We start from the raw sequence: 16,967 nt of genomic DNA on the forward strand, positions 1-16,967 counted from the left end.
TGGACACCCCTTGGTGAGTGAATGGCGAATGCCATTGGTCACTTGGACACCCCTTGGTGAGTGAATGGCGAACGCCATTGGTCACTTGGACACCCCTTGGTGAGTGAATGGCGAACGCCATTGGTCACTTGGACACCCCTTGGTGAGTGAATGGCGAATGCCATTGGTCACTTGGACACCCCTTGGTGAGTGAATGGCGAACGCCATTGGTCACTTGGACACCCCTTGGTGAGTGAATGGCGAACGCCATTGGTCACTTGGACACCCCTTGGTGAGTGAATGGCGAACACCATTGGTCACTTGGACACCCCTTGGTGAGTGAATGGCGAACGCCATTGGTCACTTGGACACCCCTTGGTGAGTGAATGGCGAACGCCATTGGTCACTGAGCCATTATGGGGATGCATCCCTGCTAATAACAACAAAGGCTGGGAAAGGCAAAGGACAAATATTTTAGAAGATGCAGGTAAGCAGAATGTAATGATAGCGCGTCACAGGGCGGCTAGTGAAGGAGTGTCAGAAGAAACAAGAGTGGGATGGAATGGCAGACTATAGATAGCAGCAAGAGAGTCAATACAGCAAGGTTTCAGAAAGAGCTAGTATTGCATCATGCCTTTCAAGTCTTAAGGATGTCCCAAAGTACTTTATAGCCAATGAATTAGTGTCAAAGCATAGTCATTGTTGTTTCGTTGTTGCTGCAGCCAATTTGCACTCAGCAAAGTCCTACCAACAGCCAGTCAGATAAATAAGCACTCGGCCTGTTTTAGTGGTGTTGGTTGAGAGCTAAGTATTGGCCAGACCATTGGGAGAACGTCCCTGCTCTTCTTCCAATAGTGGAGTGAACTCGACGTTCACCAGAACAGGTAGATGGGGCTTCAGTTCACCAGTCTCTTTTGAAAGATGTCACCTCTGACAATGCATCATTCCCTCAGTGCTGCAATGAAGTGTTGGCTTAGATTGTGTGCTGAGATGATGATTTGGCTGTGCACGGTGCCGACACTGGTACGACCTCTTTCTCTGTGTGCCTTCTCCGCTCTGAAGAGTGACAATTAGTGCACTCGATGCTTTCTGCTCTCTGCACAGTGGGGTTGTGTCAGTCAGTCCTTGATGCTAAACCTTCCCATTCCATCACATCAACTAGTAATGTTTTTCTGTACCTTCCTCACAGTCGATCGTCATCAACTTTTCCAAACAGTAGCACCCCCTCCCAGGTTTCCTGACTAATGTGCCCAGTGTGTCATTTATCCTTATCCTAATCAGCCTCATTACTCCTCTCTTTTCTTATGTCAGTTCAAGGACCCTCTCATTAGTCATCCTTCTTGCCCAGCTCATTTTCAGCATGCATCTGTAGCACCAGAACTCGGACTCCTCCAGTCCGCTTCATTCCTCAGCGGGATACCATTGTCCAGAATGATACCACTTATCAAGCGGTACGAGTGGACAGTGTCATGAATCTTATCATTCATGAAGAAATGACTCATGAAATAACACTGGGCGGCCAGCTGGTGGCGCCGTCCAAGGAGTATAAATACTCGGGCGTGGGCCCAGCTTGCCCAGGACGTTTTTGTAACCAGGAACTAGTGATGTAACTAGAATCTCATGGTTGTGAAACAGTTGATTAAAGCCTTGTTTTATACTCAACTCAAGTGCTTAGTAGTTTTCTCACGTCAGACAGCGTGGAGTTGAACTACACCGCGAGGGAAGCAGCAATCTGCTCGTCAACCTCCAACTGATGGAGATACTTTACTCAGTCAGAAGACGGCTGTCTTGTGGGTGCTCTTTTCTCTCGTTGGGCTGCTTTTAACGTAGAAGCTTGACAATCCAACTATGTGCCAGCTGCGGTTTTTGCAACTAAGGCGAAGCCGATGGGGGTGCGGGGACCCCCCTCTAATAGCAACAACAACTTAGATACAGCACAGAAGAAGGCCATTTGGCCTATCGTGCCCATTCTGGCTCTTTGGTAGAGCTATCCAATTAATCCCATGCTCCTGCCCGCCCTGCAAAATTTCCCCCTTCAAGTATATATCTAATTCCCTTTTGAAAGTTACTATTGAATCTGCTTCCACCACCCTTTCAGGCAGCGCATTCCAGCTCACAACAACTCGCTGCGTGGGGGGAAAAAAGTCTCCTTATTTCACCTCTGGCTCTTTTGCCAATTACCTTAAATCTGTGTCCTCTGGTTACCGACCCTTCTGCCACTGGAAACAGTTTCTCTTTATTTACTCTATCAAAACCATTCATGATTTTGAACACCTCTATCAAATCTCCTCTTAACCTTCTCTGCTCTAAGGTGAACAACCCCAGCTTCCCTAGTGTCTCCACGTAACGGACGTCCCTCATCCCTGGAACCATTCTAGTAAATCTCCTCTGCACCCTTCCAATTTCTTGACATCCTTCCTAAAGTGTGATGCCCAAACTTGCTATTATATAGTGCATTTTACATAGTAACTCATCCCAAGGTGCTTCATAGGAGTGTTACAAAACAAAATATTATTAGGACAGATGACCAAAAGTTTGGTCAAAGAAGTAGGTTTTAAGGAGCAACTTAGAGAAGGAGAGAGGTAGAGAAGGGAAAAAGGCTAGAATTGGAGGAGCGCAGAGATCTCGCAGGGTTGTGGGGCCGGAGGTGATCACAGAGATAGAGAGGGCTGAGGCCACGGAGGGATTTGAGCACAAGTATGAGAGTTTTAAAATCGAGGCGTTGCCGGACCGAGAGCCATTGTAGGTCAGCGAGCACAGGGGGTGATGTGTGAACGGAACTTGGTGCAAGTTAGGACACAGGCAGCAGATCTGATGATGTTTAAGCACTGAAGAAATGCTGGCTCGGGGCGGCTTTAAGTGACAACATTTGCACTGACAAAAAATATGAAGTGGGACTGCCACATATTTAGCGGCCAACATTTTAAAGCCCAGACTGATCCTTTAAGAGACCTTTTGGGTAGAATGTAAATGGCAGATGTGTTTAGTGAATTATTCACATCAGTCCTTTCTCACAAATTTAAGACTATGAACACATTCCAGATCTGATCCTTTTGGCTGAGGAATCTATAACATGTGTAGGGGTCAGTGCCACATGTGTTCTGAAGAAAATGTGAGACATTAAATGCCTATAGGGCACCTGGACCAGATGGGATATATGCTAAAACCCTTAAGGAATTGAGAGGGGAAATAGGTGAGGCTCTGGCTAATATTTTCAGGAGCTCCATAATCAAGAGGAGATGCACCAGACAACTGGAGGTTATGGTATATGATCCCGATATTCAAAATTAGGTTCAATGTAAACTTGGAAATGCCAGTCTAACGCTAGTGGGGAGGAACTGCTCAGGAGAATTTTACAGTGCTGTGTTTAAGAACACATATCCTAAGGATATCTGTTACATCCCTAACTTTTTCCAGTTCTGATGAAAGGTCATCGACCTGAAACGTTAACTCAGTTTCTCTCTCCACAGGTGCTGCCCGACCTGCTGAGTGTTTCCAGCATTCTCTGTTTTTATTTCAGATTTCCAGCATCCGCAGTATTTTGCTTTTGTATCTTAAGGAATGGTCAAGCTGGATTTCAAAGCGAATCAGAAAGGAGGCCTGGACTAAATGAGTGGACAAGGGACAACCAACGTGCACCATTTGGTTCAGTCTGAGTGAGGAGACGGGGAAAGGGGATAGACTTTGAGCAGAAGCTATGATATTTTTAGCTCCATCCTTGCTCTTGAATGTCCTCCAACCCCATGTCGCAGCCTGTGCCCTCCAGGACTCTGACTCCAGCCTCTTGTGCCTCCTCCCTCCCTTGATGTCATGGATGAGGCCAATCTTTCTCTGGTTGAGATAATCAGAGCTTTGAACTTCCAAAATAAGTAGTCACTGGCGTAGATCTTGACCTTGTGTGACAGTGTAAAATGGGTGACCGCAAATTGACTTCAATGGAAGTAAAGATCGGGAAAGATGCAAAACAGGCCGCCGATTCCCTATCGCCCATTTTACACTATCGCACAAAGAGCTACCCCAGTGAGTGCTAACCTGAATCCTAATTCAGCAAGAAGTGAAGGGATATGGAGATGGGAAGAGAAACAGGTGGGAAATAAAAATAGGCAGGTGGGATATAAAAATAGTCCGACGACATCCAGAACATGTTCTTAGCTGATAGATGAGCTCAGTGACCTTTGCGCACGCGGCTCGTAAATGGTTTGCAGATATCTGTGAGCTGTGGATTGTCTGGGTTTTATTGCTGGAAGTTTTTTTTCAGGCCATTTCAAAGCCTTTTTGGTCCAGTTAAAAGCCACCATAATTAATGCAGGGAATCACAGGGTTGGGACAGTGAAAACCCCAAGCCCAACAGAAAAGTAAATTGGCAATGCAGCGGCTGTACCCAGGACTCTGAAACATGCACTAAAATCATTGAGTAATAGGACATCAAAGCTTGCTATAAAAAGGGCACAAATCTACTACAGGATATCTTCAACAGACCCTTAGGTCATTGTTAGAAATCCATACTGGAGGTTGGATTAGATGTAAAATTGTCTGAAATCTGACCTGCGAAATGCGTTTTTGGGTCGATTTTACATAAGAACATAAGAAATAGGAGCAGGAGTAGGCCAATCGGCCCCTCGAGCCTGCTCCGCCATTCAATAAGATCATGGCTGATCTGATCCTAACCTCAATTCTACTATCACTCTACATCCCTCCCGAACCCATGTGATCTCCTGGGAGAGGCGAAAAACCAGATTAAAAAAAACAATGGCCAATTTGGGAGAAAAAAATCTGGGAAATTCCTCTCCAACCCATCTAGGCGATCGAAACTCGTCCAGGAGATCACTGTCCCTATATTTTCTACATTAATTACCTTCTGTGAAAGGTGATCTCCACCCCAGCCAGGAACAGGAATAGAACCATCTCCTGAAATCTAACATAATTAGAACACAAGAAGTAGGAGCAGAACCAGGCTACACGGCCCCTGGGCCCGCTCCGTTACCCACAGGGCCATGACCGATCCGAACCTAGACTCATGTCCAATTTCCTGCACGCTCCCCGTAACCCCTAATTCCCTTTACTTCTAGGAAACTATCTATTTCTGTTTTAAATTTATTTAATGGTTTAGCTTCCACAGCTTTCTGGGGCAGCAAATTCCACAGACCTACTACCCTCTGAGTGAAGAAGTTTCTCCTCATCTCAGTTTTGAAAGAGCAGCCCCTTATTCTAAGATTATGCCCCCTAGTTCTAGTTTCACCCATCATTGGGAACATCCTCACCACATCCACCCGATCAAGCCCCTTCACAATCTTATATGTTTCAATAAGATCGCCTCTCATTCTTCTGAACTCCAGTGACAGGGGAAACTAGACCCTGCTCGTGGGTTGGTTCCCTGCTGTGCATAGAACTCTTGTGCAGGCCAGGATAATCTCATTCGGAAGACTTGATGTTTGAAGCACCTCTACCATTCCTGACAAATTTCCCATTCCGCTTGCTGCCTCCACACTCCATGCGAGACGCGTAACAGCCACTCGATTCCATCTGAGGCCCTACCTCCAAGAAGAGAGGCAGCGAGTGCGTTGTCTGCTCTGTACAACTGTCAATGAACATGAGTGGACAAGCCAGCTCAGAAACACGCCAGTTTACACAGTAAGTAATGGGATCGAGGTAGCTAAAACCATGATTGCATCAAAGCTTTCAGGTATGGCCTATGGATACTTCAGTTGGGAGGAGGTGATACGGGGAGGTGGCACTGACCATGTATTTAGAGACTAGTACAGAGTCGTCTTCTTCTTAGGCAGTCCCTCGGAACCGAGGATGACTTGCTTCCACATTAAAAATGAGTTCTCAGGTGACTGATGAGTCCAATGCGGGACCTACAGTCTATGTCACAGGTGGGGCAGATGGTGGTTGAAAGGGCAGGTGGGTGGGGTGCTTGGGTTGACGTGCACTCCTTATGCTTGGCTTCCGCTTGCTCCCGGCGATGAGACTCGCGGTGTTTGGCGCCTTCCCGGATGCTTCTCCTCCACTTTGTGCGGTCTTGGGCCGGGGATTCCCAGGTGTCGGTGGGGATGTTACACTTTTTCAAGGAGGCTTTATGGGTGTCCTTGAAGCATTTCCTCTGCCCACCTGGGGCTCTCTTGCCGTGTCGGAGCTCCGAGTAGAGCACTTGTTTTGGGAGTCTCGTATTGGGCATGCGGACAATGTGACCCGTCCATCGGAGCTGATCGAGCGTGGTCAAAGCTTCAATGCTGGGGATGTTGGCCTGAGCGAGAACACTGACGTCGGTGTGCCTAGCCTGCCATTGCATTTGCAGGATCTTGCGGAGGCAGCGTTGATGGTACCTCGCCAGTGCTTTGAGGTGCCTGCTGTACATGGTCCATGTCTCTGAGGCATACAGCAGGGCGGGTATCACTGCTGCTCTGTAGACCATGAGCTTAGTGCCGGGTTTGAGGTCCTGGTCTTCAAACACTCTCTTCCTCAGGAGACTAGTACAGAGTAGAACCGAGAGGACACAGGCTCTCCGGCGAGGTACCTCTGCAAACAACTGCACCAACTCACCTGCTTATACACAATATACTGATGGGTCAGCTGAAGACATATTCTAAAACTGTAGGAAGGACAGCACAATGAAGTACAAAGCTGGTAGAGTGAAGGAAAACCTCCAATGGAATAGGGTGGCTGTTATGCACGGTATAGGGTGTGGCTGTAGCGGAGCTTCCACAAGACCAGTTCAGATGAAACAAGGCCCATTTTGATTTCATCTTTCCAGACTACCAACCCGACTATCTTCATATTACAGGATCGAGGTGGTTCTTAAATCCGTGCCCTATCCTTGGCTCAAACGCTATCATGTTTCAGGAGTTTTTGACCATTTTGCAACGGAGAGCATTTGGAAAAAGTAATGACTTTAAAACACATTTTTTTAAAGGATAAAGTGTGTTCTCCCTGGTTGCTGGCAGCAGTGCCCTGGAGATTAATCTTTAATTCCTGGAGACTCCAAGGCAATCCTGGAAGGTTGCCGACCCTACTTGGCATCTGTCCCAAAGTTGCCATTCAAAACCCTAAAAATTTCCATTGGAACTACCACCTTCACCCCAAGCTGCATTTGACCGCGAGCCCCAGAGTTGAAAGAGCGGTGCCTAAACCCACTGCCGCCCATTAAATAAAACAAACCGTATGCCAACAGTCAGGCCTGTCGCGCCTCACTCACCGAGAAGGAGACGCGCTCATTTTGGTTTGGAAAGGCGCCATTATTTCGGGGCATTCCGCTTTCAAAATAAGCCCAGCCCCGCGCGCGTTTCAACGTTTGCGTCCTCCTTTCTGATCAACAAACCTGACTTTCGGAGAGTCCCCGATGCTGATGGCCCTGACCAGCAAGTGACCGCTGGCGCCACGCAACAAAGTGTAGGGGTGAGCGTAAGGCTGGCTGCCATATTTGAGGGAAACTGCTGAGGAAAGACGAGAGCCAGGGTGGTGGGGAGGGGAGTATATAGAAGAGAGATAGGGGGCAGGACGGAGTAGCTGGGAATCAGCTACAATAACCAACCGAGCTCCTAAACACAGATACCTACCTCCCCCACCCCACCTGTTAAATATCTATATAGGGATGACCTGGGATCTGGTTGACACCAGAGCCACTGACAGGAATTTCAGTCCATTGACCGTATTTACTTTGCCTCGACCCATCAGGAGGATTAAAGTGCTTCACCTTCACACGTCAATCAAGGGATTAACTCAGACTTGTGAGGAATGCCACTGGGCAGTGAGACACTGACAAACAAGGAATTTGGTGCCTTCTAAAAATGAATGCTTAGGAAAAAAGTTAGGCGCCTTGGGACGTTTTTCTACCTTTAAGGCGCGATATGAATGCTAGCTGTGGCTGTTGCATGCATTCTGATTTTTATGGTGCACTCATACTGCCAAGTTCAGCACGTGCAAAGCTGTTTCGCACCGAGACTAAACTTGAGTCTTCGGGGCCCCAAAGTGATCATGAGGCAAAGCTCTGATTGAGGTGCCCTCCCCAGGGAATCTTCGTCTTGGTGTTCGGGTCAGGCCCCGACTCCAGATACGTTCACACCATAAGCACAGCATTGGTGTAGAATGAAACCGCCTCACTGCGATGGGCCAACTGGTGTTTTCATGTCCATCGATTTCGCAGGCCTGTCTATTCTTATGTAGGCGGCAAATGCAGCGACCATTTGGTAAACGGAAAGATCCCACAAAATGAACACATGAGAAGGGGTGAGGGTGGAATGTATCTTTATTAAGTGGATAAATTTTCACTAAAGGTGTAGTTCACTTCTTTATATCCAACGTAGTTCTTTGTTACAGAAGCTTGTTTCTCCCAAGTGTATAATAATAGGTTAATTTTCTGCTAAGTGCATAGTTTTATAATGTACATCTCTATTTACTATCTTAATACTAATCCATAAATTGGTGCTGAGGTTAGCCTGTACTCCAAGCTCTTCAAACAATGCAAAACAGTAGCCAAATAAATTTGTTTTTCTCCTAGAGCATACTTTTTTACATTTTAATAGTATTTTCCTGATGAGCTAAAGAACTCTTGTCTGTGAGGAAATAGTTTCTTTCCCCGTAGCCCTGCAATTTGTTTCCCTTTTCAAGTATATATCCAATTCCCTTTTGACAGTTATGACTGAATCTGCTTCCACTGCCCTTTTCAGGCAGTGCATTTCAGCTCAAAATTCGCTGCATAAAAAAAAAAAATTCTCCGCACCTGCCCCCGCCGGTTCTTTTGGCAATAAGCTTCAATCCGTGTCCTCTGGTTTCCGACGCTCCTGCCAGTGGAAACAGTTTCTCTCCATCTACTCTGTCAAAAAAACTCTCGAGATTTTCAACGGCTCTAGAAAATCTCCCCTTGACCGTCTCGAAACACAGGCTTTCGCTCGGGCAAAGCCAGCCCCTTAAACTCCCTTGGATAACATTTCTCTTTTTAAGCGTGACACACCGGCAAGCACCAGGCAGGAGAGCACTGCGCGCGGGTCGATTGGGCTTATACTCGCTGGAGTTTAGAAGAATGAGAGGGGATCTCATTGAAACTTATAAAATTCTAACAGGACTAGACAGACTAGGTGCTGGAAGGATGTTCCCAATGGCGGGGGAGTCCAGAACCAGGGGTCACAGTCTAAAGATAAGGGGTAAGCCATTTAGGACAGAGATGAGGAGGAATTTCTTCACCCAGAGAGTGGCGAACCTGTGGAATTCTCTACCACACAAGGCAGTTGAGGCCAATTCATTAAATATATTCAAGAAGGAGTTAGATATATTTCTTAAGGCTAAGGGGATCAAGGGATATGGGGAGAAGGCAGGGACAGGGTACTGAGTTTGGATGATCAGCCATGATCTCATTGAATGGCGGAGCAGGCTCGAGGGGCCGAATGGCCTACTCCTGCTCCTATCATCTATGTCTCTATGGTGAATATCAATGTACTTTCATTTTGGAGCCTGTCCCAGTCATTGATTGCTGCTGAGGGGTCAGGTCCTGCAGAATCTGCATTCCTTTCAGTTCCCCCCCGTTATAGTTAGCCCTTGTCCTCCAGCACGTTTTAAAAATAAATTTCAAACCCGCAGATACAATGAAGCACGCTGGAAGGTTACAGTAGTTTCTCGGTGTGTGGTGCTGCACTCAACCTTTGGCTCAAAGCATTATCACGATCACAGCCCGCGCGCTCAGTCATTTCTGAAATCTCCAATTACCCACGGGCTGCAATTGTTTACCGAAGATGAGCGTGTATAGCAGAGCCTCGTTATGTACGAGCTTGCAACAGACAAAAGAGAGTTGTCTCTCTTGCCAGACTTGCAAGTAGCGGGCAGGTTTTATCATTGCTTTTGTGAGGATTCACACTGGGAATTGAGGTTTGATTAAGCCTGTGTTGTGGGAGTGCTGACAAGAGTTACTTTCTGTTGATCATAATCTTGGCTGGGCTGGAGTCTGTGCGCCAACACTTGTCTTAACAACTTCCACTGTCAGTAAATTACAATCTGATTCCAGTGCATAATGTCTCGGCAACAATGATATAATATGTTACTGATCTCGACTGGTCAATAAACTTAAAGCATTTTTGCTCAATTAATGGATTTCCTTTTTTGCAGGCAAAAGCGAAGCAGGAGCAGATCATAGTGTGGAAGATATGTAATTTGTTTCTCTAATTGTTTACCACCCAGTCTTAGCGATTGCTCCAGTTCATTGAGATTTATCCCAATCAATGAGGCACTACCGTGAATATTCCAGGAGCCCTTTTCTATTTAGCTTTATTTGTTCGTACCGGCTAATGTAATATTAATTAAGAGTCTCTCGCTATTGACCTGGCTATCCTGTTGTGTGACAAAGCCAGCAGTATATTAAATCATTCACTGTAACGTGTGAATTGGAAATCCACTCGCTAAATGAATTGTCTTGTGTTTTCCCTCATTACAGGTGCAACAACCGGACACAATGTGTTGTGATAACGGGGTCAGATGTATTCCCTGACCCCTGCCCGGGGACCTACAAATACCTTGAGGTCCAATATGAATGTGTCCCCTACAGTAAGTACAAGCCTTCCTTTCTGATTAGTCTGTGCTTCTTGTCACAGGAGTTATTTTGCAAGAATTTGCGTCTTCTTGGGCGGGTGGAGGGGGGGCGGGGGGTAAAAAAAAGTGGTCGGGGTAAACAGAGTGGTACAAATTGCATCGTAGGATGTTATCTGGCCCAGGAAGATGGCGCTTGACTCTCCCAGCTCCTCCTCATTGCCCAAAACGTAACAAAGGTCTGCCAGAGACATGTCCATTAAGACAATGTCTGTTTTGCAGAAGGGCAGCTTGTGCATGTTAAGATCCGTGCACTTACGTGTGGTGCCTAACACCATTTTGCAGGCAGAGCACTTGAGTACTTATCCTTATCTGAGGAGGGATGTTCTTGCCATGGAGGGAGTGCAGCGAAGATTCACCAGACTGATACCTGGGATGGCAGGAATGACGTATGAGGAGAGATTGGGTCGATTAGGCTTATATTCGCTAGAGTTTAGAAGAATGAGAGGGGATCTCATTGAAACTTACAAAATTCTAACAGGACTAGACAGACTAGATGCAGGAAGGATGTTCCCGATGGCGGGGGAGTCCAGAACCAGGGGTCACAGTCTAAGGATAAGGGGTAAGCCATTTAGGACTGAGATGAGGAGGAATTTCTTCACCCAGAGAGTGGTGAACCTGTGGAATTCTCTACCACAGAAGGCAGTTGAGGCCAACTTATTAAATATATTCAAGAAGTAGTTAGATATATTTCTTAAGGCTAAAGGGATCAAGGGGTATGGGGAGAAAGCAGGGACAGGGTACTGAGTTTGGATGATCAGCCATGATCTCATTAAATGGCGGAACAGGCTCGAGGGGCCGAATGGCCTACTCCTGCTCCTATCTTCTATGTTTCTATGTAAGACTTAGGAACTGCAGGAGCTATTCTTAAGGTGCGGGTCGAGCTATTCTTAAGGTGCGGGTCGAGCATCCTTCCTACTTGTCAGCCGTTTGGCTTTTAAGGCATTCAGAGTTAAAGGCAGCCGACCTGAACTTGACATTCAGGTAACAGGCCGCAACCTTTCTCCTGTCACCCAGAGTCAACTGCTGCAAGAATGGACGTGGCCTACTTTAAAGGGAAGCGGTTGTGGCTTGTTGAAGCGCGGACCTGCTATGTAGGAATATCTAACACTGTATCTGTGTGGGGAAATCCATTAAACGATCATACACCTCTTTATTCCTGCTGTGTGTTTCCCTGTGAACCTCATAAGATGGATGCCTTTTCTGTTGTGTTCACATGTACCATCTGCAGGATGGTAGCCCACTGTGTACACTATCTCTCAATATTCTACCTCCTGTGTGTGATGCTGGTGACTGATACGATCATTCTTCTTAACCTTTTAGCCTGCCAGAGGTACAGTGTGGTATGCAGGGGGTCATTGCTTCTGTTAACAGTGAATTTGTCTTTTCCCCTAAATGTCTGTTAAATAATTTCTGAGCTGTGAATATTTCTTTTGCTTTCATTTTAAACTCTGAAATGTAAATTGGTCGGCACTGAACATGATCCCACGCTGACTTTAAAGTTAAAAATCATGCATTTCAATAATTGATAATGACGTATAACTTGTGAGTTGTAAAATCAAACGATTTCTTCCTTTCCAAGAGTATGTATCCCCGCAACCCCCCAAACCCCTACCCAGGCTCACCGTGACCTCTGATGTGTCACATCTGCCACCGTTAACCTCAGTTTGAGCTGTGTAGGCCAGGCAGCCTAGTTTAATGCTGCTGACATATCTTTTTCCTCAGCACTACAGATCGCTCTTTCAAAAGAGCTGGCACAGGCACGATGGGCCGAATGGCCTCCTCCTGTGCTGTTATCATCAGCTGTAGTCCGGAATAAGTCCACAGGCCGGTATTTCCGACGTACACTCTTGCTGGCTTAAATAAGAAAGTGTCCCAAACGGAAGCTGTCAAAATAGCTGCCGCCTTTATCTCGCTTGATGGGTTTTAAGCAGGCGGCGGGCGGTTCCTTTCTCAGGAACAGTTTTAACATTTCTCTTTTAAAGGGCTGGGGTGATGGGTGGTGTCACGTGCTTGCCTTTTGATTCTACTCATGAAGATCATTATTTTGGCGTGAAGTGGAAGGTACAGATAAGCTCGGTCTGACCAGGCTATCTAACGTGGGCACAGTACTCGAGGGTGCGAGGCGTAACATTCACAAGGCTCAAGGAAGGTTAGAGATTAGGAGAGGTTTTTATCACTTTCCCCCCCCCCCCCCCCCAACCCCTCCAACCACACAGGATGATGTGGGGCAGGCTGTATTCCAAGGCCCGGTCGATGATTAACCAACCAGCCAGGCCCAGTAATCAGGCTTAGTGTGAGGACAACCTGAGAGCTAGGATTCTTCCCCATCGTCTCCAAGATAAGCCTGAAGGCCAATGGTGAGTTTGGCTGAGCAAGCAGCAGAAAGCCAACCTGAGCTCTGCGCTGGTAACCTGCACTGCTCCAGCCTGTTAACCTCCAGAACTAGGCCTGCACACATCCGAGAGTGTCCCCCTAAGCCGTGGTTCTTGAAACCCATGGTCTCTGGATTTAGGTAAGTGAGGTAGTGGCCCTGTGGAGAGGGAACAAGCAAACACGAACTCGAGCTGTGTGTGTTTCTCAGTAACTTGCCGCTTTACTGTCGGCGAGAACATCCTTTACCTTGAAGGCCCCATAACCATCAGCTAAAAATGACTCTCAAACTATTTGGCAATTCTTACCCTCCATACTAAAAGAGAGAACTTGCATTTATTTTACTGCCTTTAACATCCGCAGGACCTCTGAAATCACTTTATAACCAATGAAGTGCAGTCACTGTTGTTATGCAGGCAAACAAAGCAGCCAATTTACGCACAGCAAAGTCTCACAAACAGCAAATGAGATGAATGACTGGATAACCTGTTTTAGATGGTATTGGTTGAGGGAGGAAAGTTGGGCAGGATGCCGGGAGAGCTCTCTGCTGGCATGGGATCTTTTACATCCATCTAGGTAGGCAGACGAGCGCATGTCTCGTCTGAAAGACGATGCAGCTCTTCCTCACTATTGCACTGAAGCGCCCCCCCCCCTCCTAGTCACCCATCATCCTGACTTGGGACATGCATCACCATTCCTTCACGTCGTTGGATCAAAATCCTGGCACTCTCTAGCTAACAACGTGGGAGCACCTTCACCACAGGGGCTGCAGCGGTTCAGAAAACGGAGGCCGACCACCACCTTCTCAAGGGAAACTCAGGATTGGCAATAAATGCCGGCCTTGCCAGCGACGCCCACATCCCAAGAATACCTTTTTTTTTTAAAAGCCTAGATTATGTGCTCTACTCCGTAGAGGGGTTTGAACCCACAACCTTCTGACTCAGAGGTGAGAGTGCGACTAGCTGAGCCACAGCTGAAACTCGCCGGGCCTAGATATTCTCTGTTCTTCCTCCCCCGTTATAGTGGACCAGTTGAATTAAATAATTAATCCCTCTGACATGAATCTTGTCATTCATGTGAAAATGACTTATGAAATGATACTGGGCGGCCTGCTGGTGGCGCTGTCCAGGGAGAGTATAAATACTCAGGCCTGGGCCCAGCTTGCTCAGGACATTCTTTAACAGGAACTAGTGAAGGACACAACTAGACCTCCATGTTGAAAAACAGTTGATTAAAGCCTTGTTTAATACTCAGACCAAGTGCCTAATAGTTCTTATGTCACCCTCCATGCACAAATAGTTAAAAGGTGAAAGGAATCTAGCATGGTGTGATACTTTAAATGACATGCACGTGCTAACAGGCCATTAATGGTGCTAAAGCACCATTATACTCATTCACTGAGCCGACACATTTCTGCTGGTACAAAGCTTGAAACCTTGTTTGGTTTGAGTTCAATAAAATCCTATGGGGGAGAAATTCGGTAAAGCCCCATTTGGGGTGCTAGCTTTTAAAAATTGAAAAAATTAGCGCCAGGCGCCAATGCTTTTCAACTTTTCAAAAATGTGGCTTTATGCTCCGGGAAGGAAGTGGAGGGCTAAATCAAGCGCTCCACTTCCTGCCTGGAGTGCACCGGGCGGGGCGGTAGGTTGCACACTGGGCCGTGCAGCGCTGCCGTGTTGGAAGACTCCTTCCCTCCCTTAAAGGGAAGGGCCATCGCTGCAGGCTCTGCAAGAGGGAAAACTTACCTGGTCCCCGACGGCAGCCGCGATCCTGCCCAATCAGCCTGATGCACTGCAGCAGAGCGCTGGGCTGATCGAGCGCTGGTGAAGACAAAGGGGCAAAAAAGAGAGAGCATTACAGAATTTTTTTTTTTTTTTTTACTTACCTCGGCCACCTCGCCTTTACGTATTGCCCCCGAAGCGCCCGGCCTCCCGGTGTTTTCGCCCGGCGATGCTGCAGGGGGCGAAACCGAAGTCCGGGGCGCTGCGCACGGCGATGACAACACGATCTCCGGGCGAAGGAGATTGGGGCGCAACGCCATAATGTCGCCGCAAACCTCCCGCCAAATGTAGCGGGAAGTCGATCTATCTCGCCACGCCTGGTCGGTAAGTCCTTAGCACCCCGTTATCGCCATCGGAGGCGCTAAGGAGGCCAATTCCTAGCCCATATTGACTTGCCAAAACAATGGTTAATGCTCAAAAAAGGGAGATCTGTCCTTCCAAGTGAAGGTAGCTAAGCTCGGTCTGGGGAACCAAACTGAGGCTTTACTACAAACACCAGTAGGCTTTTCAACGACAGTGAAGTCAAGGGTAGACATAGAGAAGATATTTCCACTTGTGGGGCAATCCAAAACTCGGGGTCACTAATAAATCCAATAAGGAATTCCGGAGAAACGTCTTTGCCCAGAGAATGGTTAGAATGTGGAACTTGCTACCGTATTGAACAGTTGAGGTAAATAGCATAGATGCATTTAAGGGAAAGCAAGATAAGTACATGAGCGAGGAAGGAATAGAAGGATATGATAGAGTTACACGAAGAAGGGTGGGAGGAGGCTCGTGTGGAGCATAAACACCGGCATAGACCTGTTGGGCCGAATGGCCAGTTTCTGTGCTTTAAATTCTATGTTATTCTACATATGTATGTAAATTGTCACCCTGGTTCATAGCGAATTAAATAGATCCATATTTAAAAAAAATTCTTGCAAGTAATTTAAACTAAATGGTACAATTTTAAAGTGGGTGCAGAAACAGAGAGGCCTGGGGGTGTGTGTACACAAATCTTTGAAGGTGGCAGGACAAGTTGAGAAGGCTGTTAAAGCATACGGGGTCCTGGGCTATCTCAGTAGAGGCATAGGGCAGGGTTTTCATTGGGCCTTGAGGCAGGGGGGGGGTTAAAATCCCGAAATCGGGGGGCACGAACCCATCCCGCCCCCAACCCGCCTCCATGCCAGTTCCAAAGGAGGCGGGTACCCGACCCGCCTCCCCGAGGCGGGAAGGGGATTAGTGCCAATTAGCTGCCTGTTAACAGGTAGTTAACAGGCAGTTTTTAGCCTAATCCATATTTTCATTGGTGAAGTGTGGGATTCTTGACGGCTCCAAACCACGCCAAGTTAGCGAGGCGGGCCGTCGGGATGACGGGCTTGGAGGGGTCGAGATGTCCGGTGTTCAGGTGAGTGATGGGTGCATGAATGCAGAGGTAAGTGTGTTTGGTGTGTGTAAAATGTTTAAAGAAGTTTTACTTACATGTACTTACCTTTACAGCCTTCCTTCCTTCAGGTCTCGGGAGTCCTTCATCTCACCGGCACAGAAAGCAGAATGGCCGCGAGCTGTCAAAAGTTCCAGCATTCAGTTTTCTGTTCCGAGGAGATCTCTAAATCATCCTGAGAGGAAGGAATTAACCTGGAGTACAGATTGTCAGTGTTTGACAGCTTCAAACAGCTGTGAAACGCTGATATTTCATCTGTCGAAAGGTCTTGACAGATGAAATGTCAATTTGTGACATCACCTGTTGCCGGGTGGCCCTTAATTGGCCTGCTGAGCCCGCTGGGCGGGCTCAACAAGGTCAATCAAGTCAAAATCGCGTGGGTTGGCTAGAACTCGATGGAGGCGGGGCTACAACCCCGAAAGTTGCAGCCCCGCCTCCTCAATGAAAATCCAGCCCATAGAGTACAAAAGCAAAGAAGCTGTTCTAAACCTTTATAAATCACTGGCTGGGCCTCAGTTGGAGTATTGCATCCAATTCTGAGCACTGCACTTTAGGAAGGATGTCAAGGCCTTGGAGAGGGTGCAGGAGAGATTTGCTGGAATGGTACCAGGGATGAGGGACTACAGTTACATGAAGAGATTAGAGAAGCTGGGATCTTTCTCTGTAGAACGATGACGGTTGCGAGGAGATTTAATAGAGGTGTTCAAAATCATGAGGGGTTTTGATAGAGTAATTAAGGAGAAACTGATTCTGCTGGCAGGAAGGTCGATAACCAGAGGACACGGGCTTAAGATAATTGGCAAAAGAGCCGGAGGGGAGATGAGGAGACCTTTTTTTAA

The 16,967-nt window shown here is 47.2% G+C and overlaps 1 protein-coding gene across 1 annotated transcript in view; it reads left to right on the forward strand.

The window, feature by feature from the left end:
* Positions 1-16,967, forward strand: part of adgrl2a (adhesion G protein-coupled receptor L2a) — a 777,020-nt gene that overhangs the window by 592,380 nt on the left and 167,673 nt on the right. The window contains exon 5 of the mRNA XM_085983501.1: positions 10,400-10,509. Coding sequence (XP_085839627.1) covers positions 10,400-10,509 — 110 coding nt within the window. The remainder of the gene's footprint in view (positions 1-10,399; positions 10,510-16,967) is intronic.

The sequence above is a fragment of the Somniosus microcephalus genome, chromosome 3 (genome assembly GCF_052327205.1).
Source record: "Somniosus microcephalus isolate GS21.2 chromosome 3, FLI_Smic_1.0, whole genome shotgun sequence".
NCBI lineage: Eukaryota > Metazoa > Chordata > Chondrichthyes > Squaliformes > Somniosidae > Somniosus > Somniosus microcephalus.